The following is a 24,646-nucleotide window of genomic DNA, read 5'->3' as shown; positions in this document are numbered from 1 at the left end:
GAGATGGCTCCGAAGCAGCCACCCCCACTCCATCTTTCAAGGCCTAATTAGACAACGAGAGTGCTGGCATCTCCCACCTGTCTCTCCAGCCATCCGTCAGCCATTCGGTCCGGAATGCTTAGCCTTGGACAAAAATGACCCAAGAAAGCGTCCCAAGAAAGCATCCCACGCCTACTCAGGTAGCCAGACGTCTACGAAGAGTCTCATCCAGGTCGTGGTTGAACCCCAAAGGGTCCTTTTTCAAAAGGCAACTGGACATTCTTGATTTTCCTTTGGAGACATTTGGAGAAGCGAAACGTCTTCAAGGAAAAACAAAGGAAGTCCAGTTGCCTTTTGAAAAAGGACCCCTTGGGAAAACTAGGCAGCCACTTCTGAAATTTATCTCCTGTCAGTTTAATCTCACTTTTTCCCTGCCTTGCCTTCAGGAAGGCCTGTGAACCTCTAGAAATCTCCTTTTTCCAGGCTCCATCACCACAAACATTCCTCCACAGATCTTCCTTCCAGAATCCTGAATATTCCTAGGTAAAGGTTTCAGGGTAACGATTTGTGTCGGTCAACCGGAACCAGAGGTTTCGTCTTCCAAGCTTTCAGATTCATGCTGGAGCCCATCCTCAGGGAAACGCCTCTCTATCAGCATGTCTGCTTTGGGTTATTCTTTGCATTGTATTTACGGGGTGCCCGGTTGCGTGTGGCTTCGTTGTTTGTAGGTTGTTGGCCTTGCGTGCGGTGAAGGAGTCCCAAAGCCAAACCGATCGAAGCGTTTAGCCACCCATCTCTCTCACGAAAGAAGCCAAATTTTATACACGCTCCGGGAAAACGTTGCAGGATCCAATCTGGCTTGGAAAAGGGAATCACACAATTCCCAGGTCCCTGCAACCGTCATAAGTACATGCCAGTTGCCAAGGGCCTGAATTTTGATCATGTGACCAAGGAGAGGCTACAACGGTTGCGTGAAAAATGACTGCATCCAGTGTTGGTTGCCACGATGTAAAAAGGATGTTGAGACTCTAGAAAGAGAGCAGAGAAGAGCAACAAAGATGATTAGGGGACAGGAGGCTAAAACCTACGGACGGACGGTGGCTGGAATGGGGCTTTGTCTAGTTTGATGAAAAGAAGGACTAGGAGAGACATGATAGCAGTGGTCCAACATCTCAAAGGTTGCCCCAAAGAAAAGGGAGTCAAGCTATTCCCCAAAGCCCCTGAGGGCAGGACAAGAAGCAACAGGTGGAAACTGATCAAGGAGAGAAGCAACTAAGAACGAAGGAGAAATTTCCTGACAATTAGAACAACTAACCAGTGGAACAACTTGCCTCCAGAGGTTGTAAATGCTTCAACACTGGAAGTTTTTAAGAAGAGATTGGACAACCATTTGTCTGAAGTGGTATAGGGTTTCCTGCCTAGGCAGGGGGTTGGACTAGAAGACCTCCAAGGTCCCTTCCAGCTCTGTTATTCTATTTCCATTTCTAAACATGGTAGTAAGTTACTTTCCCCCCCAGTCATTTCAATTTAGAGAAGTGGCTGCCCATTTACCGAAATGGCTGCAAATCTCCACCCGGTGAGAATCCGAAAAGGAAGATTTCCAGTTGGGATCAGAGAGACTTTCAGATCTGACCTTGTAAGAAGGGCTCTGGACTCTCAGGAAATGTTAAACACCCCCCCCACACACACACACACCAAGCAACTGGTGCTGAAATATGCATTTTTAGCCTCGTCTCCGGAGCAGGCTGAGCACAACCGTGGTCTCTCAGCTGCCATCCTTCCATCCATCCCCACTTCAGGCCAACTTCCCCAGCCCACTTGGGGGAGACCATGGCTGATTGGCACCTGGTTAGGCTGCACTCAGCTGTCCCTGATATTTGACACACAGACACTCTCTCCCTCACACACATACATCCACACCCCTCCTTCCTGCCAAACCAAAAAAAACCATCGGCCCTGGGAAAGGGAAATAAACACGCAAGGGAAAGAGGGGTGAGGGGGTGAAAGGGAAAAAGAAGTCATATTTCCAGAGTAAAAGAGACCCTTAGGACGTTGCCAGTGTCTTTTTGGCAGAGGGATATCCTGCAGCCAGATCTTGAGGTAGATCTGCTGGGAAGAAAGTGGCCCTCTTGAAAAAGGGTTATGTGAAGAGGACCTCCTTGCTGGAGATTTTAGAACTGGATAAACACCTAAAGTTCTCCTGAGAGAGAGTTATCTAGCCTGGACCGTTTCTTCTTTTGTAAAAGGGAGTCCTTCAAGATTACCACCATATTTTATTTTCCCTTCCTCTTGAGCCTTTTCCCATCGGTCCACCCCGGGATTTTCCGCCAGGAAGGCCCTTTGCAACGCGTGGCACACAGGGCAACCTTCTCTTCCTCCTCCTCAACTCCAAACTGGAACGAGAGCTTGGTTTTTTTTCCGCGTCTTTGGGAACTATGTCAACGTTGTTGGAAGCCTCCGATGGAAATGCGAAGGGGGTACAACCACAAACTCTCTCGGGAACAACCGGCGTGGAAAGCGGTGGTAAGGCATGGGGTTTTGGGGGGAAAAAATTCAGGTTGGTTTGGGGATCTTGCAAACCATTGACATGGGAGGGGGCTACTTTTGAGAATGTGCAACCCTCTCCCCACTTTAGATAGATAAACCATATCCTGTAATCATGGTAAGTCAAATCGGACTAAAGAATCCAAGACTTGCTGGAAAACGCTCCCGTCATCCATGATGTATGGCTAATGCTTACACTGTCCTAGCGTTGCCTCGGGTCAAACAAGTTTAGCTCCTTCCTTGATCCCATCTTTCTGCCACCACAACATTAACATTGTTTTAAAATGCAGATGGAATAGAATAGAATTCTTTTATTGGCCAAGTGTGATTGGACACACAAGGAATTTGTCTTGGTGCAAATGCTCTCAGTGTACATTAAAGAAAAGATATATTCATCAAGAATCATCAGGGACAACACTTAATGATAGTCATACGGTACAATAAGAATAGAATAGAATATAATAGAATTCTTTATTGGCCAAGTGTGATTGGACACACAAGGAATTTGTCTTGGTGCAAATACTCTCAGTGTACATAAAAAGAAAAGATACATTCATCAAGAGTCAAGAATCATCAGGGACAACACTGAATGATAGTCATCGGGTACAATAAGCAATCAAATCATACTAGGAAACTGTCAATATAAATCGTAAGGATACAAGTGACAAAGTTACAGTCATACAGTCACAAGTGGGAGGGGATGGGTGATAAGGAGCGATGAGAAGATTATTAGTAATAGTAGTGCAGAGTTTGTAAATAGTTGGACGGTGTTGAGGAAATTATTTGTTTAGCAGAGGGATGGCATTTGGGAAAAAACTGTCCTTGTGTCTAGTTGTTCTGGTGTGCAGGGCTCTATAGTGTGCATTGCTATATGGAAGGGGAAATGCTTTTCTTCACCTAGCATAATATGCTCAAAGTGTAAGACGAGGTCCCAATGTATGTAGATTTAGGGAACCAGAGTCAGGAAGTGTTTCTTATGGAAGGAAAGAAAGGAAAGTTCACCAAACATTCAAGTGTTGGAGGGCCTGTGGTAATCCTCAGTAAGAAAGGGGTGACCGCTTAAAATATTAATTGCAAGATTTCGGCAGTTTCGTCAAGTCTCACAATTCCTGGAGATCTTTAATGCTGAACTGACTAGCTTCTTCTGTGTCTGCAAAACTTCCCTGAACTTGTTTACTTCAGGGAAGAAAAGCTGCCCGCTGTTCTTGAGTCCCATTTTGATAATTTTCGGGATTCAGCAGAAGAAAAATGCCTATGTAAGGGTTATGCCATTCAGGGGAATGGGGAAAATATTATATTATGTTTCCATTCCGTGCGCAATAGGATTATACTTGCTATTTTGCCATTTGCTGTTTTGGTGTTTTAAAAAATAATATAGAAGAAGCAACCATTCTGCCTTGGTCTCCTTGGTCCCTCTATTTCCCTACGTCCCTAATATTTCTGCCATGCTCTCTACTGATGAAAACAACTTTTTAAAAAATCCCACTTGCCCGCAGATTGATTCTCCTTCATATGTGTGTTTAAAGAGTCTTTCCTGGTGGTTGAGTTGAAACGGTTCACAGAGCAGCGTACAAAGCAACGTCGACAACCAAAGAAGATAACCCAAACAGCTGACTCCAAAGTGGAGGGAGGAGGAAAAATGAGAATATTGTTGCAAAGTAAAACTAAGATAGGACAGAAGAGAATATTTGCAACTCAGCGTTGAAATGAGGGGTCCTTGGTGCTCTTGGAGTTTGGTGGATTTTCTTTCAGACGTTTCATGACCAAACCTGGTAACACCATCAGTGCTAGAAGGGAGTGGGGTTTGTGAGGAGGAGGAGGAGGAGGAGGAGGAGGAGGAGGAGGAGGAGGAGTGGCCATTGTAGGGTCCTTGGTGTTCTCTGAGCTTGGTGGTTTTCTTGCAGATGTTTCATGACCAAACTAGGTAACATCATCAGTGCAATGCCTGGCTGGGATGAAAAGAGTTAGGGAGAAGGGGAACCAAGAGGAGCTGCTCTCTCCGCAGAGACCACCGTGGGGTTGCTTCTCATTCCCAGCAACAACCGGATGGTGTGGGATTGTATTGCTTTGCTGCACAGGTAGTCCTTGACTTACGATTGGCGGCTTAGTGACCGCTCAGAGAGATCAGGAAAGCTCTCTGGTGTCCAGGGCCCGCGTCAACCCTGAAGCTGGCTTGACCAAGGCCATCTTGGAGGCTTCAGTGCTGCCACCCTGGAGCTGAGGGATAGGGAGGGGGAGTAGAGGTGGGGTTTTGTAGGCAAAACCAAATAGTTTGTCTTGGGAACCAAGGACATCCCCACAGGGGGCTGAAGAGAGGAGGAGTGAAGTTTCCAAGCAACCAGCCAGCACCTTGATTGGACCATGTGACTGATTGTTTGGGGAATTGGGGGAAACTTTTACTTTTTTTTAAAAAAATCATTTTATATCTTATTTATTGTACTGCATTTCTGTTACGTCTTAAATTCTATTTTACGTTTTATAGACTTCCTTTCCTATCCCTCCATACATAAAAATTGTCCCATACTTTATAACGTTCTGATGTGTCCCGTTCTTTCAATTCTAATGTCAAACTGGTTCGGCGCATTGAAAAACCTTATCTATTATTGCTTCGTCATTTGGAATTTCTTTTAACTTCTAAGTTTGGGCAAGCGAGACTCTCGCTGCCGTAATTGACACGAATAACTAGGTAACTTTTACTTTTAATTCAATGAAAATCGCAGAGACATTGAATTGGTTTTCACCAGTCCGTGCCAATAGGATACATCTAATGAACTTGCTCGTTGAGGAACCTGCTTGACTCAAGAGTTCTGTTTGCGACCGGCGTATTCCTTGATGATATTCTTCTGTCCTCCTCCTCCTCCTCCTCTCCAGGAGAAAATGGCGAGACCTCTCGGGGCAAATCTTCGGATTCCAGCGGTGAAGAGGAAGCCAGCACGGGTCAAAAGAAGCCTCGCAGGCACAGGACCCATTTCACCAGCCAGCAGCTGCAGGAGCTGGAGGCGACTTTTCAGCGAAACCGCTACCCGGACATGAGCACAAGAGAAGAGATAGCAGGCTGGACCAATCTGACGGAGCCGAGGATAAGGGTGAGGGTCCCGGTGGAAAGAGGCGATGGGGAGGCGGGGAAACAAGGGAAACGGCTCCTCAAATTAGCTCAGCCACACCAGGGATGAATCCTGGAAGAAGGGAGTGGCCTGAAAGCCAAACCTTGGCAAGATGAGCCACGGTGGCGGCAGTGGTGAGAGTGCGGTATTGCAGGCTGCTTCTGCTGACTGCCGGCTGACTGCAATTTGGCAGTTCGATTCTCATCAGGCTCCAGGTTGACTCAGCCTTCCTTCTTTCTGAGGTGGGTAAAATGAGGATCCAGATTGTTGGGGGCAAGAGGCTGACTCTGTAAACTACTTAGGGAGGGCTGTAAAAGCACTGTGAAGCAGTATATAAGTCTAAGTGCTATTGCCCTTCCTTCCTTCCTTCCTTCCTTCCTTCCTTCCTTCCTTCCTTCCTTCCTTCCTTCCTTCCTTCCTTCCTTCCTTCCTTCCTTCCTTCCTTCCTCTTATTGCCTTTCTCCTTCACCTTCCTGGTGCTGCAATGCTTAGAATGAAGCATTGCAGGCTAACTCTGCCCAGTGTCAGAAGTTCGATCCTGACCGGCTCCTTCCAAGGTCAGTAAAATGATCACCCAGATTGTTGGGGACAAGAGGCTGATTCTATAAACCGCTTAGAGAGTAAAAGCCCTGTGAAGCGGTATATAAGTCTAAGGGCTATTGCTATTCCTTCCTTCCTGTTAAAAATGCAGTATTGCAGGTTGACTCTGCCCACTGCCAGCAGTTCAATCCTCACTGGCTCAAGGTTGACTCAGCCTTCTGTCCTTCCAAGGACCATAAAATGAGGACCCAGATTGATGGGGGCAAGAGGCTGACTCTGTAAACCGCTTAGAGAAGGCTGTAAAAGCACTGTGAAGCGATATACGGTATAAGTCTAAGCACTTTTGCTAAAATCAGAATTTCTTGGCTTACCTTTCTTTGAAGTATTGATATCAGTTTATAATGCCTTGGTAAGACCACACTTGGAATACCGCATCAAGCTTTGATTGTCACAATCTAAAAAACAGTGCAGAGAAGAGCAACAAAGAGGGTTAGGGGGCTGGAGGCTAAAACGTATGAAGAACAGTTGCTGGAATTGGGAATGTCTAGTTTGATGAAAAGAAGGTCTGGGGGAACATGATAGCCGTGTTCTGATATCTCAGGGGTTGCCTGAGGGAGTCAAGCTGTTCCCCAAAGCCCCTGAGGGCAGGACAAGAAGCAACGGGTGGAGGAGTTTCCGGTTTGTCGGCTTCGCGAGCGGTAGGGATTCGCGAAGCTGCGCGATCCCTGCCGCGCTAGCCGTTTTGGGGCTCCGACCCGGACGGGTGCGGAGCAAGGCTGCCCTGCAGGGGTAGCTGAAGGTAAGGGGATCCGGAGGAAGGGTTTGGGGTGTTGCAGACCCCCTCCTGGCCGGCAGAACCCCCTTTTACCAGGACGGTGCAGCGGCGGTCCGTAATGGCCGCCACAAAGAAGTTGACAGCCGGGCCAAGTATGCGCAGGAGGAAGAAGAGAAAGTTATTGAAAGTGAAAGTTCTTCTTGGTTGACCCAGGGCTTTGATTTATCTAATTTAATTCCTGGAAAAGATGGTTTTTTGATGATTTTTTCCACAAGAGAAAAAAAAAAAAAGCGGCTATTTTGAGGTGCTGAAGGGAAAGTTTACTCTCCCTCCTGACGGAATTAAGCCGGAAGGGAGAGGATAAAGAAAATATATAAATTTGGATCTTGTTGGAGGAGATGCCTTGAAGACTTGAGGACAGAAATATAATCTTAATAAGGCTTTAAAATATAGATTTGGACTCTTTTTTTTTATTTGTTTGATACCACCCCTGGAAGAGGAAGGGGGAATTTTGGCTTGCTTGGATTTATTGAGGATTGTGGATTTTGGGATTGTTTTGCCTTTCTCTCGGAATATTTGGTTGGTGTAAGAAGGAAGAGGAATAAAGAAAAGAAAAGATTTATTTATAATGGCTTTCCTTTTTGAAGACCTGAGGGATGAATATGAGCAAACAAAAGCAGCCTGCAAAGATGGCATGGAAAAAGCTTTTCTATTTCTAGAAATGGCGCTGGTCAATTACCAACAGACAATGGAACAGATGGAAACGGAAGAAGAACAACAAGGAAGAGACGAAGACGCCATCTTCATTGAATCCCAAAACTTATTTAAGGAAGAAGGAAGGAAGAGAGCAAGGAAAATGAAGGACTTAAGATTTAAAAAAAACATTTGAGAAAGAGAAAAATATGATGCAAAATAAATATAATGATAATAAACAAGAGAAAAAGGGAACACAACAGAGAAGGGATCCCAGCAAGGCAGAGGTTAGAAGAAGAAGGGGGGTAGGAAGATTTGGTGGGGAAGAAAGAAAGGGGAAAGGCGGAGAAAAGCCTCAAAGCTTTAAAATTGGATGGGAGAAGAGGGATTTTTTTAGAGACAAAGGATGAAATATAAATTTCTGTAAGAAAGATTCTGCTAAGGTACAGAAGATGGTATTGTAACATTTATATTTGAAATAGTAAATTAGAATGGTTTAAGATTTAATAAGAAATTAAAATGTTGAAGTTTAAAATTGAAATGTTGAAGTTTTTAATAATGATTGATTTAATAATGATTGATTTTTGAAATGTAATAAAATATCGAAGGAAAGGAGGATACAATGTATTTAAACATTTTTGGTGGATAGAATGTACCAAGCAGAACCAAATTGGGTATTTGTTATGTTGAATTTTAATTTTACTAACTTAGGGGGGAGGATAGAAAGGCATCATACTCTGATTAGTGATTTCAGGAGAAATTCTTTTTATTATAAGAAGAGATAGAGGGATAATGAATGGGCAAAAGATACAAATTTAATGATTTAATTAAGATGGATTAAATAAGATAGAATTGTGAAGAGTGATATGCGCTATTATTTTAGCCCATGCAAAGAGAGGTAACTGGGGCCAAGGTACTTTACTAAAAGATTTTTTTATGTTTGTTTGTGTTTGTTTGTGTTTTATGAGAATATTGGGGAAATTATTGTAGAAAGGCAGGGAAAGATTTAATATGTAATGATTTGTTTGTTGTTGAAACTTTTAATAAAACTTGTTTTAAAAAAAAAAAAAGAAGCAACGGGTGGAAACTAATCCAGGAGAGAAGCAACTTAGAACTAAGGAGGAATTTCCTGACAGTTAGAACAATTCATCAGTGGAACAACTTGCCTCCAGTTGTGAATGCTCCAACACTGGAAGTTTTTAAAGAAGAGTTTGGACAACCACTTGTCTGAAATGGTATAGGGGTTCCTGCCTGAGCAGGGGGTCGGACTAGAAGACCTCTAAGGTCCCTTCCAACTCTGTTATTCTGTTATACCCCAACTTCTTCAGGAATTGTCAACCTTTGTGAGGTTGGCAAACTCGCAAAAGAAAGGAGAGATCTTTAGGGCCAGTAGGACAACGTAGCAGAATCTTGAAAGCCCATCAAAGCAATTCTCCAGCTCATCTTAGACCTTGCGTAATTAAGGTGGAATTGCTTTCCTTTGGGGGTCTCCAGACTGTGCAACTTTGAGACTTGTGGACTTCAATTCTCAGAACTCTCCAGTCAGCAAGGCTGGCTGAGAAATGCTGGGAGTTGAAGTTCACAAGTCTTAAAGTTGCCATTGCAAATGTCCAGCTATCTGCAAGGAGGATCACTCCTTCCATTCCCCACCATCCAGTCCAGAGCTAAAGAAGTTCCTTGGATGAGAAGCACAACCAGAAAAACCAGAAAGTCCAGTTGCCTCCTGGAAAAAGCACCGTTAGGACAACCATGACCTGGAGGATAGAGTATCTCCATAGACATTGAGTAGGCTTCAAACTTTCTCACACTTCTCCTCCAAGGCACGTCTTTTGCAGTGCAGAGTTTTTCCCCTCTGCCTTTCCATACACATTCCAATCCCAGTTGTGTTGAGGCCACATTCTGGTTGGGAACTGGGGTGGGGTGGGGGATTGAGTGACAGTGCATCTGGAAGACGGCAGAAGGGGAAAGACGGGAAGGAAAACTGGTGTAAATCACCGCGAAATGATGGGACGATATGTCCGATTTGAGGCTTGCAGGCTGGCTTAAGTGCTGTTGCTGCAACACACTGATTTTTCTTTTTTGTTTTAAAAACACACACACACACACCACATGTCCTATGATTGTTCACGCATTCCTCTATGGAAGCATGGAGAATGGGACAAACCAAAAGCATTCATAGATGTATTTTGCAAATGTCAGTAAATATACGTCTCCCAGGATAAGCGCTTGCGGGATACAGTCTGAATCGGTCCCCGAGAGCAAAGGTTTATTCTTCCAAGGATAAAGTTCCATCTTCAGGGAACTTGAGTCTCTAGAATGTGAGCACCAGCCCAGGGGTTCACAATCTTTTCTATACCCTGCACCCCTAAAATGCTTCTGATATATTCCCACAGTCCCTTAAAAACATAAATAATTATATGCATATAATATATATATATATATGCCAAGTACCACTCACTCATCATGAAATCTCCAGAACTGTAAAGCCTACAAACTTGGAATTTGGCACATATGTTCCCCTTGACTTCTAGGTGCTTGCTAAGAAAGGATTTTTCAAAATGACCATTGGATCATTAGTATTTCATTATGATTTCTTATACAGCAATTAACACGCTCTGATGCTAAGGAGCTCTACTCCCCTTCCCCATCTGAAAAGAACTCTCTTCCGTTACCTCAGTTCAAACAGGCAGATGTTCCACTCCTTCACTCAGGAGCAGCCTGGGGCTCCTTATAGTACTAAACGTCGGTACCTCACCAAAAAGTCTACGCCTTCCATCTATGGAACTGCTTATGGACTCCGGGAGGCGGGAGTGATATTCCCTTATGTGTTTCAATCACCGACCAGCACTGAGCCAATGGATCATAAACGGATTTCTCTGCATAGCCCTATCACAAAGTTTTGTCACAAAGCACAGGTATCCCGCTAGCTATACATGTATACTATAATTTTGAAACTTCTAAACCCAAGTTTTTTTTGGGGGGTGGGGGGGGGCTGGAATATCATCTCACAACCCCGGTTGGAACCCCTGCACTAGGCTGTTTTACACGTTGTATTTATATGGTGCCTGGTGGTATGGGCTTTTAGTGGTTAATTAGGGCATGGACGACCAGCTATTAAGTCATTACTTGCTGTTTCCTTGTGTCCCTGTACCCTTGGCTCCTAAGTACCTTGTAGGCTGGGGGTCAATCAGCACCCCAATGGACTGACAAGGGGCTTGTTTCCCAGACTTAAACCATTTCTCTGGCTATTTTCGTTCGTGCTCAGCCAACAATTGTATCAGTTGTGGAAAAAAAATATGAAGGCATGTCCTTGTTCAAAATATGTTCATAGGACCTGCAGGGCAGGAACTATTTGGATCAAGAAATTCAAATTATTTTTCAGATAATCAGAGTTGGAAGGGACCTTGTAGATCATCTAGTCCAACCCCCTGCCCAAGCAGGAGACCCTACACCCTTTCTGACAGATGGCAGTCCAGTCTCTTCTTCAAAGCCTCCAGGGATGAAGCTCCCACAACTTCTGTTCGACCGGTTGATTGTTCTCACTGTCAGAAAATTCCTCCTTATTTCCAGGTTGAATCTCTCTCCTTGTTCAGTTTCCATCCATTATTCCTTGTCTGGCCTTCAAGTGCTTTGGAAAATAGCTTGACCCCCCCTCCCTCCTCTCTGTGGCAGTCCCTCAAATATTGGAAGGCTGCTCTCCTGTCTCCCCTGGTCCTTCTCTTACCTAGACTAGCCAGGCCCAGTTCCTGCAACTGTTCTTCCTAGGTTTTAGCCTCCAGTCCCAGTTGTGCCAATATGACAACTCTCATAAAATGGAACTTAAAGGAAATTTATACCTCTGAGTTTATTGGTTTTTGAGTTAGTTAGTTGGAACGCTGACTGATATGTTTTTTCTCCTGACCTCTTTCCTTTCAAGGTTTGGTTCAAGAACCGAAGAGCCAAGTGGCGGAAAAAGGAACGCCACCAGCAAACGGAGCTTTGCAAAGGAGCCTTTGGCTCCCAGCTGAACGGGTTGACCGGAAACCCTTACGATGACCTCTACCCGACCTACGCCTATAATACCTGGACTCCTAAGGGGCTACACGGCAGCCCTATCCACAGCAAAGGCTTCCAGCTCTACAACTCCATCAACCTCAATTCTTTCGTGCCCCAGAATGTCTTCCCAGCCGCCTCGGGAGCTTCTCTGCCCAGAGTCCCGTCTTTGGACAACTTCAACAGCCTGGCAAGTCCTCCCGGGCACTCGGGTCCTATGTATGGGCCTGGTGCCCCTTCGCCCTACATGTACAGGGACCCCTGCAACTCAAGCCTGGCGGGACTGAGACTCAGAGCGAAACAGCCACAATCCCCTCTCGATTATGGTGCCGCCCAGACCCTCAGCCCCAGCTCAAGCCAGTATCACCTGGACAGGCCGGTGTGACGCTGGTTTGCAGGTGGCGAGATGATCAGAATTGTATCCCATTAAGAATCCTCCCAGCGGCCTCCGTCCAAATGAATTTTAAAAGCCTCTTCAAGTCCTGGGTGGAGAAAGATTAGGGTTGGCCAATGTTTTGGGTTGTCTCCTTTCTGAAGACCATGCCCGCTTCAAGTATTTTCTTAGCCCGGATCTTGCTTTGGTGAAAGGCTACAAAGCACCCAACCGTAGTCTAATTTCATCTGAACCGTTCAGGGTTGGATACCCGAGGTGGTTGGAATTAATCAATTAATAATAATGATCCTGGAAAGATGGCAGGATCAGATGTTTAGAGTGGGGGGGACATCTGTTTTTACTCATCAAAGCAGAAACTCTCAAAAACATAAAAGAGGAGGAGGGGGAAACCCCCCCCCAAACCTCCCCTCTACCAAGGCAGTTTTCTTCAACTTGGCCAACCCCATGGGTGTTGTATTACAACTCCTCTCATCCTAAGCCGGTATAGCCATAACAGCCTCAGTTCAACTCAGGGAATAAGCGCTAGAAACAGGAAGGCGAGTTGGAGAATAGACCTATGGAGGCAGCTAGTTGGCGCTCTATTCACCTTCATTAATCTCTACAACACTATTAACCTCAGTTTCCCCTCCTGGGTGCCCAGAAAATTCCAGGTCAGGGCCGTGAAAAGGAATTAGATCCCCCTGCTCTCCTCTTGTGCTGGCCCACTCCCCTATATCACTAGACAGATAGTAGACAGACAGTTAGACTTATATACCGCTTCACAGAGCTTCACAGCCCTCTCTAAGTGGTTTAAAGAGTCAGCCTCTTGCCCCCCAACAATCTGGCTCCTCATTTTACCCACCTTGGAAGAACAGAAGGCTGAGTCAACCTTGAGTCAAACTACTGGCAGTGGGCAGAGTTAGCCCGCAATACTACATTATAACCACTGGGAAGGAAGGAGGGAGGGAGGGAGGGAGGGAGGGAGGGAGGAAGGAAGGAAGGAAGGAAGGAAGGAAGGAAGGAAGGAAGGAAGGAAGGAAGGAAGGAAGGAAGGAAAAATAGCAATAGCACTTAGATTTATATCCCGCTTCACAGTGCTTTCCAGCCCTCTCTAAGTGGTTTACAGAGTCAGCCTCTTGCCCCCAACAATCTGGATCTCCTCATTTTACCTTGAGCCTGGTGGGATTTGAACTGCTGGCAGTGGGCAGAATTAGCCTGCACTACTGCATTCTAACCACTGAGAGAGAGGGAGGGAAGGAAGGAAGGAAAATAACAATGGCACTTAGACTTATATACCACTTCACAGTGCTTTTACAGCCCTCTCTAAGTGGTTTACAGAGTGAGCCTCTTGTTCCCCAACAATCCGGGTCCTCATTTGACCCACCTCGGAAGGACGGAAGTCTGAGTCAACCTTGAGCCTGGCGAGATTCGAACTGCCAAATTGCAGGGAGCCTGCAGTACTGCACTCTAACCACTGTGCCACCGTGGTTGGATGCTGTAATTTCAGCTTTACCCTGAGCTTTCCTCTCCTTTTCCTAGGCGGCTGGAGGCCAAAACCTATGAAGAACAGTTGCAGCAATTGGGTAGGTTTAGTCTAGTGGGAAAAAAAGGACTCTGGGTGACAGGATAGTAGTGTTCCAATATTTGAGAGGTTGCCACAAAAAAGAGGGAGTCAATCTGTTTTCCAAAGCACCAGAAGTAAGAAACAACGGATGGAAACTACTCAAGGAGAGAAGCAACCTGGAATTAAGGAGAAACTTCCTAATGTTGTGAGGACAATCAACCAGTGGAACAACTTGCCACCAGAAGTTGTGGGCGCTTCTTCCCTGGAAGTTTTTCAGAAGAGACTGGACAGCCACTTGTCTGAAATGGTATGGAGCAGAGGGAGCTCGACTAGAAGACCTCCAAGCTTCCCTTCCAGCTGTGTTATCCTGCTGTTCGGTCTGAGTTTCATCCTCCCAGTCTGAGCCTTTTGGCATCCTACACCATCAATCCTGCAGCTCCAAAGTTGACGGAGGGCTAAGAAAGCCTTCCCATTCCTTTGGCTGCTTTATGGCCTCTTCCATTTCAGAAAATTTAACAATCCCGTTTATCCGGGGAGGTCCAAGTCATAAATGGGAAAAGGGGTCGTAATTAACATTCCCCCCCCCCCCAGGGCCATCGTAACTTTGAACCATCACTAAATGAACTGTTATAAGTCAAGGACTCCTTGTCATTTTATCAGCTCAGGAGTCTTCTGAAAACTGGGCTGCAATCTATTGCAAATAACTAAAAAACTGGGCTGCATTGCAACCTATTTTCTCCTTCCTCTTCTATCCGGCGGACGTATTTCAGAAGGTTTTCCTTCTCTGCTAGATGAACGTGTCAGATGGAAGCTCTCTTTTTTTAATCCCCATAATCCATCCTTCCCCTCCAGGTGCCCTCTAGATACCTCAAGCTAAGCCCTCCCCACATCACGTCTAACTTGCCTCTCTACTACGAATTCCGCTGCCCTTCCAAATGAAGAATGTCCTTGAAAACTATCTGGAGACCTTTTAATCATGTCCTTTTTTGCCTGATCCATCTGGAAGTGCAGCTGATAAATTTAGAACTAATAAAAGGAGATACTTCTTCACTCAGCGTGTCGCCAGTGAGTGGAATTCACAATCGCAGAAGGCAACCTTGAAACAAGCTCTCCTCCAACCATAGTTAGTTATTTTCCTGAAATGTTTACTGCTGTTTTAGGATTTGTGTTATTTCACCCTTTATCTCTATCTATCTCTCATCTATCTATCTATCTATCTATCTATCTATCATCTATCTCTATTTTTCTATCATCCATCTATCATCTCATATCTATCTAATCTCTTATCAATCTCTATTTTCTATCTATTTATCTCTCATCTATCTCTTATCTCTATTTTTCTATTATCCATCTATCCATCATTATCTTTCTAATCTCTTATCCATCTCTATTTTCTATCTACCTATCTAATCTTATCTCATTAATCTCTATTTTCTATTTATCTATCTCTATCATCTATCTCTATCTTTCTATAATCTATCCATCCATCCATCCATCCATCCAGTCATCTATCTATCCATCCATCCATCCATCCATCCATCATGTCATCTATCTATCTCTATCTATCCATCCATCCATCCATCCATCCATCCATCCATCCATGCCCACCTATTTCATCTCTATCATCTATCTATATAATGTTTAACTGTATAATATTTTTACTGTAACCAGAGACATTTAAGGAGTGGGTCACAGATAAGATTTTTTTTCTAAAAAAATAAATAAAATGTGCCTGCAGACGTTTGGAATTTCCCATGGTGAATCAACAGGGGGAGATGGGGATGTTTTATTTAGCCACCCCTTTGAGGAAGGGAGACCAAACAACAATTCTTATTGTGTGTTTCTGGGGAAGAAAATGTTGTGGCCCACCAGCAGCCAGCAAAGCTGGCGGCAGACTCGGACAATGAGGAGGTTGGCGAGGAACCTGGGCCAGTCCTGGAGTCTGGGGAAGGCTCTGACAAGGGCTCTGCGTCAGAGGCAGAGATGGGGCCAGGTCCGTCCGACAGTTATCAGCTGCCTTTGGAATCGGACATCAGTGAGGCAGAAGAACAGCTGGAGCCTGTTCCCAGTGTGCACATGCACAGAGCTGCCAGGAGAAGGGAACAGTTAAGGAACAAGGGTTGACTCGGGAGTAAAGGTACAGGTGGACGGTGAATGGCCCCTCCCATAGGGAATAAAGAGGAGCGAAAGGAGAGCGGGGGTTTGCAGGAGACAATTAGTTCATTTAATGAGGGTGAAGATCTGTTCCCGACTTGTTGGCAAGTATTCTCTGCTACAGCGTGGCATTTGGAAGCTATCGGCCTGACAATTCTCCCAGCCTGATTTAAGGTGCAATCTCTTGAAAAACTGTTCGTCGGGACTTTGCTGGATGTGAATGAGAGGAATTACACATTAGCCTAAATAAAAAGGGTTTTGTCAGGATGATTTTGGGAAACCTAGTTCAGAACACAAAAAGGTTGAGAGTTACAAGATTTGAGCTGGGGAAATTGGTTCCAGGGGAGGAACGTTGAGTGATCATTCCTGCACCTTGTAACTCACCTTTAAATGCCCTCAAAGGGAAGACTCCCCATTTTGATCTATGCTTGCCAACACAACTAAGCCTTGCGGGAAGATCCATGGAGCTCAGAGGTCTCCATGCTCAAAAACTTCCAAGACTTGTAGACTTCAACTCCCAGAATTCCCCAGCCAGCAGGAGTTGAAGTCCACAAGTCTTGAAGTTGCCAAGCCTGGAGACCCCTTATGTAGCTGAACAAATTGACAGGCAGGGAAGACAAAGGAGACCCCATTTAATCCCCTTGCATCAATTCCAAATCTGACTTTTCCAAATATAAACACTATGACTATTTGGAGTATGGTCTTGGTTGTAGGTTTTTTTTTTTTAGGTCAATGGTATTTGTTGTACGAAGGACATGTTAGAGAGCAGCAAAGGGTCTTGGTTCTTCTGGTTCATTCCAGCTGCTGGTGAATTGAGGTCTTTTGGTTAGATCTAAAAATATCTCTTGGCGTAAACAAGTCATCAGCCTCCTGGAATCGGAATCTCTTGACAGAATGCTAGGAGTATATTTTAGTCCCACTACAAAGGAAGTGATGGGACCATGGTACACATATAAACAGACCTTGCCCTCCTCCGTCCACTTGGAAGAGGTCAGTGTGACATGTCCTCAAAGAACTTCACTTCATCAAGATTATGATCTCCTCCACGCTTGGTTGCCCAACTGGGAGAATCAAACATAGCACCCGAGCAAGAGCACAGGAGATCAGCTTGCAGAGACAGGCTGCAGCCTGTCAAACGGTGGACGCGCTTTTCAGATCATTCATGGGTTTTCTCACAAGATTCAGCTCCTTATTTACTATTTACAATATTTGCACCGTCAGTATGTTTCTTCCAAAAGCATCTGCAGCTCTACAGCCATTATGATGTCAAATACCCTTTAAAAAAAAAGTGGATGTGAATAATTGGACAATTTAAAAGTCACTCCGGATTCTTGGTTCTTAAGAATTGTCCAGTTATTGGATTCAGAACAATTCACCGGTGGAACTTCTGGCCACCAGAAATTGTGGGTGCTCCATCACTGGAGGCTTTTACGAAGAGACTGGACAGCCACTTGTCTGGAAGGGAATAGGGCCTCCTACTTGAGGAGGGGGTTGGACTAGAAGACCTCCAAGGTCCCTTCCTATTCTATTCTATTTTATTCTTTATTCTATTCTATTTTCTATTCTATTCTATCTCCTGTTCTATATTATATTCTTTATTGTATCCTTATTCTATTCTATATTCTATTCTTTATTCTATTCTATATTCCATTCCATTCTTTATTCTATTGTTTATTCTATGCTAGTTTTATTCTATTCTATTCTTTAGTCTATTCTATTCCTATTTTATTCTGTCTCCTATATTCTATTCTATTCTTTATTGTATTCTATTCTATATTCTATTCTTTATTCTATTCTATTCTTTATTCCATTCCATTCTATTCTTTATTCCATTCCATTCTATTCTTTATTCCATTCCATTCTATTCTTTATTCTATTCCTATTTCTATTCTATTGTCTCCTATTCTATATTCTATTTATTCTATTCTATATTCTATTCTTCATTCTATTCTATTCTTTTCTTTATTCTGTTCCATCCCTATTCCTATTCTATTCTGTCTCCTATTCTAAGTTCTATATTCCTATTTCTTCTCCTTTCCCTCCCTGGGGAGTCGTCGCGGGCGCTCCATCATCGGGGACTTTTTAAAAGATTGGAGAATAATTGGCCCGCCATGCTGGGGCCCCTTCCCGCTCCGTTATTCCTTTTATCTTCGCCACCCCCGCCGTCCCTTTCCAGAGCGGGGCGAAGCACACAGAGCCGAAGTCGGAAAGAAACCCGCACGTCTAGCGCGCGTGCCAAAGGACGTCCCCTCTAGGGATCCTTACGTCACGCTCTCCTCCTCCTTCCGGGCACCCAGAACCAGCCTTGAAAAAAGAGGAAGGACTACCGGAGTTGACCCGGAACCGGAAGTTCCGAACGTGTTTTTCTTTTTCTCCCCTTTCTTCCGCCTGTGCGTGTGGGAAGCGTTGCCCGGGAAAAGAGAGACTCGGAGCGGCCGGAGAAAGGCCCAGCCGAGCCGGGGCGGAGGACGAAGCAGCGGCCGGAGCTCCCCGAAGATCCGCCGCCGTCATGGCGGACGTGACCGCCCGGAGCCTGCAGTACGAGTACAAGGCGGTGAGTGCGGGGCCGGGGTGGCAGAGCGCCGCTTTCGTGGGCCTGTCCCGGGCTGGGGTCTCCTCCTCCTTGGGCCCCGCGGAAGGGGGATCGAGGGAGCCGGCTTGGGAAGTCCAGGCCTGGGAATGGAGAACCCGAGGTGGCTCCAGGCACCGGGAGGGAAGCCTGGCCTGTCCTCCCTCTTCTGGGGATCCTCGGCCGTCCTTGGGGGGGTGGGGGGTGGATTCCTCCAAGCCGTCGGGGCCCAGAGAAGTGTGTGTGGGGGGGAGATCTTCTAGGCCAGGGGTCTCCAACCTGGGCCCCTTTAAGCCTGGAGGACTTCAACTCCCAGAATTCCCCAGCCAGCTTTGGTAGGCAGAGGCTGAATTTTTGTCCCCCTTATTTTCCTCCCCCAAAACTAAACCCGACCACATAGTTTCGTACTGAAGCACAAGTATAGAGCTTGTAGAATATAGAATGGAAATAGAATACAACATAGAATATAGACTAGAATATAGGATAGAAATAGAAGAGAATACAGAATTGAATTGAATAGAATACACCATAGAATATAGGATAGAAGTAGAAGAGAATATAGAATGGAAATAGAATACAACATAGAATATAGACTAGAATATAGGATAGAAATAGAAGAGAATACAGAATTGAATTGAATAGAATACACCATAGAATATAGGATAGAAATAGAAGAGAATATAGAATGGAAATAGAATACAACATAGAATATAGACTAGAATATAGGATAGAAATAGAAGAGAATACAGAATTGAATTGAATAGAATACAACATAGAATATAGACTAGAATATAGGATAGAAGTAGAAGAGAATATAGAATGGAAATAGAATACAACATAGAATATAGGATAGAATATAGGATAGAAATAGAAGAGAATATTGAATTGAATAGAATACAACATAGAATATAGGATAGAAATAGAAGAGAATATAGAATGGAAATAGAATACAACATAGAATATAGATTAGAATATAGGACAGAAGTAGAAAAGAATATAGAATGGAAATAGAATACAACATAGAATATAGACTAGAATATAGGATAGAAGTAGAAGAGAATATAGAATGGAAATAGAATACAAAATAGAATATAGACTAGAATATAGGATAGAAATAGAAGAGAATACAGAATTGAATTGAATAGAATACAACATAGAATATAGACTAGAATATGGAATAGAAGTAGAAGAGAATATAGTATGGAAATAGAATACAACATAGAATATAGGATAGAATATAGGATAGAAATAGAAGAGAATATTGAATTGAATAGAATACAACATAGAATATAGGATAGAAATAGAAGAGAATATAGAATGGAAATAGAATACAACATAGAATATAGACTAGAATATAGGATAGAAGTAGAAGAGAATATAGAATGGAAATAGAATACAACATAGAATATAGACTAGAATATAGGATAGAAGTAGAAGAGAATATAGAATGGAAATAGAATACAACATAGAATATAGGATAGAAATAGAACAGAATATAGAATTGAATAATCTCTTTAATCTCTCTTTTCCCCCTTTCTCTTGTCTGTCTCTGGCAATTCTTTCAGAACTCTAATCTTGTGCTTCAAGCTGACCGGTCTCTGATTGACCGGACCAGACGCGATGAGCCCACAGGAGAGGTCTTATCGTTGGTTGGGAAGCTGGAGGGCACCCGCATGGGTGATAAGGCCCAAAGGACCAAACCCCAGATGCAGGAAGAAAGAAGAGCGAAGTAAGCAAAGAATTATGTGCTTGTTGCCTATTAATATCATACTTAGTTGAGTGAATTCCAGAGTGGGATGGATCTGACATGCTCATTGCATCTTCTGCTTATGATACTGAGGTTTCTATTGCACACTGATGTGCCAGCACTGCATGTTCAGTTGATCAGAATATTAAACGTTTCCATATTGTCTTCTGGAAAACTTTACTTCTAGAGGTCTGTAGAGATTCTCAGTCATCCTGGTCATGGCTGTCCCAAAGATGCTTTTTCAGGAGGCAACGGATGTTCTTGTTTTTTGTTTTGAAGACATTTTGCTTCTCATCCCATCCAAAAAGCTTTTTCAGCTCTGACAGGAGCTTCCTTTCCCCACCATCCTGTCAGAGGTGAAGAAGCTTCTTGGATGAGAAGCGAAATATCTTCAAAACAAAAACAAGAAAGTCCAGTTGCCTCCTGGAAAAGCACCTTTGGGTCTACTTCATCTCACTCTTCAAGGTTCAACTAGAGGTTGATGTTGAAGATGCTGTGAAAAAAACAATTCTGATTAAGCACTTTGAATAGATAGAAGTTGAGGCCTGGAGCAGAGAAAATTGACAAGATAAAGACAAGCTAATGAGAATGTTCCTCTGGGCGTAGGAAAAGAAGGTGGTTATTGTGCTTCAAGATGGTGAGGGTTGGTGATCCCGGAGAGATAGGATTTCATAATCTTGAAATACATTGGCACAAGATCACTGCCAAGTAGAATAATAGGGGTACCAGCTATCCCATCAGTGGGTAAAGAAGATTTGTGTATTTAGAAAAAAAAATCACAGATGGGTTAATGGAGGAAGGAACTAATTCATGTATATTTTTGTCATAAAACATAGCTGGATGATACTTTTATTAGGATAATCTAATACAAAAGTGAGCAGATTTTCAGCTTCTCAATAACTGATAATATCGTTATCAAAAGAAAATGGGTGTGTCTGAGGGGGAGAAAGGATGGATAATTTAAAGAGATGGATTTCTAGTTACTGAGCAGTTCTAAAGGAGGATCCTGAGCTGAATGCAGAGTAATTAAAATGCTGTCCGTATCAGAATAATTTTGATCTGGACAGAGGAAAAAATACACATTTGTGTATAATATAAATCCTCAGAAAGAGCTTTCTTGACTCTCCATTAGATAGATTTTCTTGTGTCTTTTCTGGCTGTTGGCTAATCTTCCTCCTGGTTTCCTAGGAGGCGCAAACGTGATGAAGACAGGCATGACATAAACAAGATGAAAGGCTACACCCTGCTTTCCGAGGGTATTGATGAAATGGTAGGGATTATCTATAAACCCAAAACGAAGGAGACTCGGGAAACCTATGAAGTTTTGCTGAGCTTCATTCAGGCGGCTCTGGGTGATCAGGTGAGTGAAAAACAGGTGCTGCATTTGTCCTACCTGAGATTTCATAATTACCCTACTTTGTACCCAGTCTTTGCATTTTTGTGCAAAAGCTATAGGACAGGGTCTCCAACCTTGGCAACTTTAAGACTTGTGGACTTCAACTCCCAGAGTTCCTCAGCCAGCTTTGCTGGCTGAGGAACTCTGGGAGTTGAAGTCCACAAGTCTTAAAGTTGCCAAGGTTGGAGACCCCTGCTATAGGAGACCATAATTGAGTTCTTGTGTAGAAACACAGTCAGATAGGTTTGTGAAGCCCTTTATCATTTCTGTAGAGTCCACTGGAATTGAACGGCCAATACATTTTAAGAAATAAAACAGATACCTTAACACTTCAAGATGATCGGCTGTTTTGTTTTTTGCTGTTTCTGTCCACTGAGTAAAACGAACATGTCATTTGGTTCAGTGTAGAAACTAGGAGCTTAATGTAGTGTTTGGGAAATCCACTTTTTTTTTGTACTCTTGAGATGTTGAATTTTTACATGCTGTACTAAAGAAAACAAGCTGGTGCCTCATTATTATCTTTTTATGGATAACTTAATCCAGTCTGTCTTTCCCCAATAGCGCCGCTGAGATATGATTCCTGGTGTTTGAACTGACTTTGGATTTATTTATTTTTAACCGTGATCGTTCAGGGGTGTAGCTGAAGTATTATCAAAGAATTGCTCCCCATTATGTTGTGTTTCCACAAATGCTTATTATCGCTTCCTGAAACATGTTTATGGCTCAGACAACATGGCATGTAAAATAATAAAACAGTTATCAAATGAAAACATATTAAGAATGAATAGAATATGATTGCTTATTGTACCTTATGACTATTATTAAGTGTTGTACCTTATGATTCTTGACTCTTGACAAATGTATCTTTTCCCTTACGTACACTGAGAGCATTTGCACCAAGACAAATTCCTTGTGTCTCCCATCACACTTGGCCAATAAAGAATTCTATTAAAAACCAACTAAGGCAATAAACTAGCAAACAGAACTAAAATAGACTATACGTAATCAAAGGCTCAAGAAAGCAGCCAGCTCTTAATTCCTAAAGGCCTGCGGTGTGGAGAATAACTGTGTTTTGGGGGCGGGGGTGTGTGTGAGAAAAGGCCGCCAAAGACCCCTCCTGGATCCCATAATGTGACTTTGCTCAATGCATGCGCAAATACAGATGCACGCCGTCCCACAAATGAGTCCTATGATACAGGGTAAATGTTCTCAAGTTTTCAGCCGTTAAACTGGGCGCAAAAGGAATGGTATCAATGGATACATATAATGGTATCGAAATATATATGTGTGTGTGTTTTCTTAAGTTTTTATATATTTTTATATATATATAAATTTGCAGCCTCGAGACATCCTCTGTGGGGCTGCTGATGAAGTGCTGGCTGTCCTGAAAAATGAAAAGCTACGAGACAAGGAACGGCGCAAGGAGATCGACCTCTTGCTGGGCCAGACCGACGACACCCGTTACCACGTCCTGGTTAACCTGGGCAAGAAGATCACAGATTATGGCGGAGACAAGGAGATCCAGAATATGGGTATAATCTGCGGCCTCGGTTCCTTTCAGCTTTTGCTCTTCTGAATTAGGACCGGGGGGGTGGGGGCAGCTTATAGTACAGTGGTTTTCTTTGTTTGATCAAACAGGACGTGGTGATGAGAGGCTGCATTTGAAAAATTCTGTTTGCCTCATCGTTCTCTGCCCCGAGGGTCAGGGGTGTTTCCAAGATGGTTAAATCTTACCCTGTTTCTCCAACAATACGGCCTCCCCCAATAGGAAGTCCCAGCATGTTTTATAAGCATGAAATGAAATTAAGCCCCTCCCCCCAAATTAATGCCTATATTAAAACATGCGAAATGGGGGGGGGAATGGTGGGGGGGCTTGCCGTTAGGAAGTACTTTTGTTGCACACCCGGATATGGTGCTGCCTGCGTTGACCCCGATACGAAGTGCCCCACCAACGCCGAGGTCAACATCCAAGCCGTCGCCGCCCGCCTGAAGATGCAAGGGGGGGGGAATTAAATCATCCCCGAAAAGACGGCCTAGCCATTTTTTCGGGGCTCAAAAAAAAATAAGACCCAGCCTTATTATATGAGAAACACGGTAGAACATTTTAGACTTGGAGTAACCGTATTGTCACTTCGAACATACACCAATCGGCATGCATTAAAATGAAATTCCATTGCATGCAGCTCTCAAAGGGTCTCCACCTCCAATATACACTACGTATCCGTGACAAAATAAAATACAAAATTATGCCCACGCCCACATCTATGACGCAGCAACAATCCGGTCTAGTTTGGATGTATAACATTTTGGTGATTTCTTCATGAGATCTACAAGATTTGAAAAGCATTTTAAGGATTGGGCTGCGGTTTGGGTTGCTAAGTTTGATCATGGGAAACTTCTGGCAACCTTAGTTGTTGCATTGGGATGACAGGGAGCTTTGCAGAAGCTCCAGCTGGGGAAGGAAGGATGAGCTTCACGCCCGAAAGCCTTTGCGTGGTGTGAATTTTGTAAAATAACCTTTTCCCCCCCACATCGTAACTTAACGGTCGTGAAAAGCCAGGGTTGTAAAGGGAAAGACTGCCTCTCCCTTCTTTTCCTCACTGAAATCTTTTGCTTTCCTTTTGCAGACGACAACATCGACGAGACTTACGGAGTGAATGTACAGTTCGAGTCCGACGAAGAGGTGAGCATTGAGGCTCCCGTGCTGTAGAGCAGGCGTCCCCCGCCTAAGCCGTGACCCACTAACTGCATGACTGTCTCGTGCATAAAGGCCCCTGCTCCCCTCCCTCTGGGCCCCCAACCCAGAAAAGTTGGGGAGCTCTGCTGTAGAACGTCAAATTAAAATAAATTAAATTAAAATAAATCCTATGCCAGGTTCCAAGCAATGTAACCATCGTAAAACAATGAACTCCAAGGCATTGCAATTCCTTAAATAACAAGGACATCATTTTGGCACTAACTAGTGCAGAGGTCTCCAAGCTCCCAGAATTCTCCATTGCTGGCTGGAGAATTCTGGGAGTTGAAGTCCACAAGTCTTAAAGTTGTCAAGTTTGGAGACCTCTGGACTAGTGGAAAGCCAGTACTGAAAGTTTCCTGGCTTTCCACATCACTATAACTAGAATTTTCTCAATTTTCCAAAACAATGTGTCACCTTGTCCAACCAGGATGTAAAATGG

General features: G+C 43.9%; 2 protein-coding genes across 2 annotated transcripts in view; both read left to right on the top strand.

Annotated features, from left to right (window-relative positions):
* The first annotated feature begins 1,957 nt into the window (after nt 1-1,957).
* On the top strand, nt 1,958-12,434 carry LOC113426316 (pituitary homeobox 2-like). The gene is made up of 3 exons (XM_026688678.2): nt 1,958-2,502; nt 5,395-5,609; nt 11,552-12,434. The coding sequence occupies exons 1-3, from the start codon at nt 2,415-2,417 to the stop codon at nt 12,050-12,052; spliced, it is 804 nt and encodes a 267-aa protein (XP_026544463.1). The 5' UTR covers nt 1,958-2,414; the 3' UTR covers nt 12,053-12,434.
* A 5,701-nt stretch (nt 12,435-18,135) lies between these two features.
* Nucleotides 18,136-24,646, top strand: part of SNRNP200 (small nuclear ribonucleoprotein U5 subunit 200) — a 52,496-nt gene continuing 45,985 nt past the window's right edge. Inside the window, exons 1-5 of the mRNA XM_087969891.1 lie at nt 18,136-18,312; nt 19,893-20,056; nt 21,263-21,434; nt 22,810-23,002; nt 24,098-24,153. Of these exons, the coding sequence (XP_087826017.1) occupies nt 18,268-18,312; nt 19,893-20,056; nt 21,263-21,434; nt 22,810-23,002; nt 24,098-24,153 (630 nt within the window). The 5' untranslated portion in view covers nt 18,136-18,267. The remainder of the gene's footprint in view (nt 18,313-19,892; nt 20,057-21,262; nt 21,435-22,809; nt 23,003-24,097; nt 24,154-24,646) is intronic.

This window comes from Notechis scutatus, chromosome 7 (assembly GCF_049901735.1).
Source record: "Notechis scutatus isolate UNSWTSFEM ecotype Mainland chromosome 7, rNotScu1.2, whole genome shotgun sequence".
Taxonomy (NCBI): Eukaryota; Metazoa; Chordata; class Lepidosauria; order Squamata; family Elapidae; genus Notechis; species Notechis scutatus.
This window is presented reverse-complemented; position numbering and strand designations above follow the sequence as displayed.

What these genes read in the sequence shown, in the direction of transcription:
- LOC113426316 (XM_026688678.2), top strand. Translation starts at nt 2,415, where the DNA reads ATGTCAACGTTGTTGGAAGCCTCCGATGGAAATGCGAAGGGGGTACAA. An exon ending in AACCGGCGTGGAAAGCGGTG is followed by an intron (nt 2,503 to 5,394) that starts GTAAGGCATGGG and finishes CCTCCTCTCCAG; the next exon opens with GAGAAAATGGCGAGACCTCT. An exon ending in TGACGGAGCCGAGGATAAGG is followed by an intron (nt 5,610 to 11,551) that starts GTGAGGGTCCCG and finishes TTTCCTTTCAAG; the next exon opens with GTTTGGTTCAAGAACCGAAG.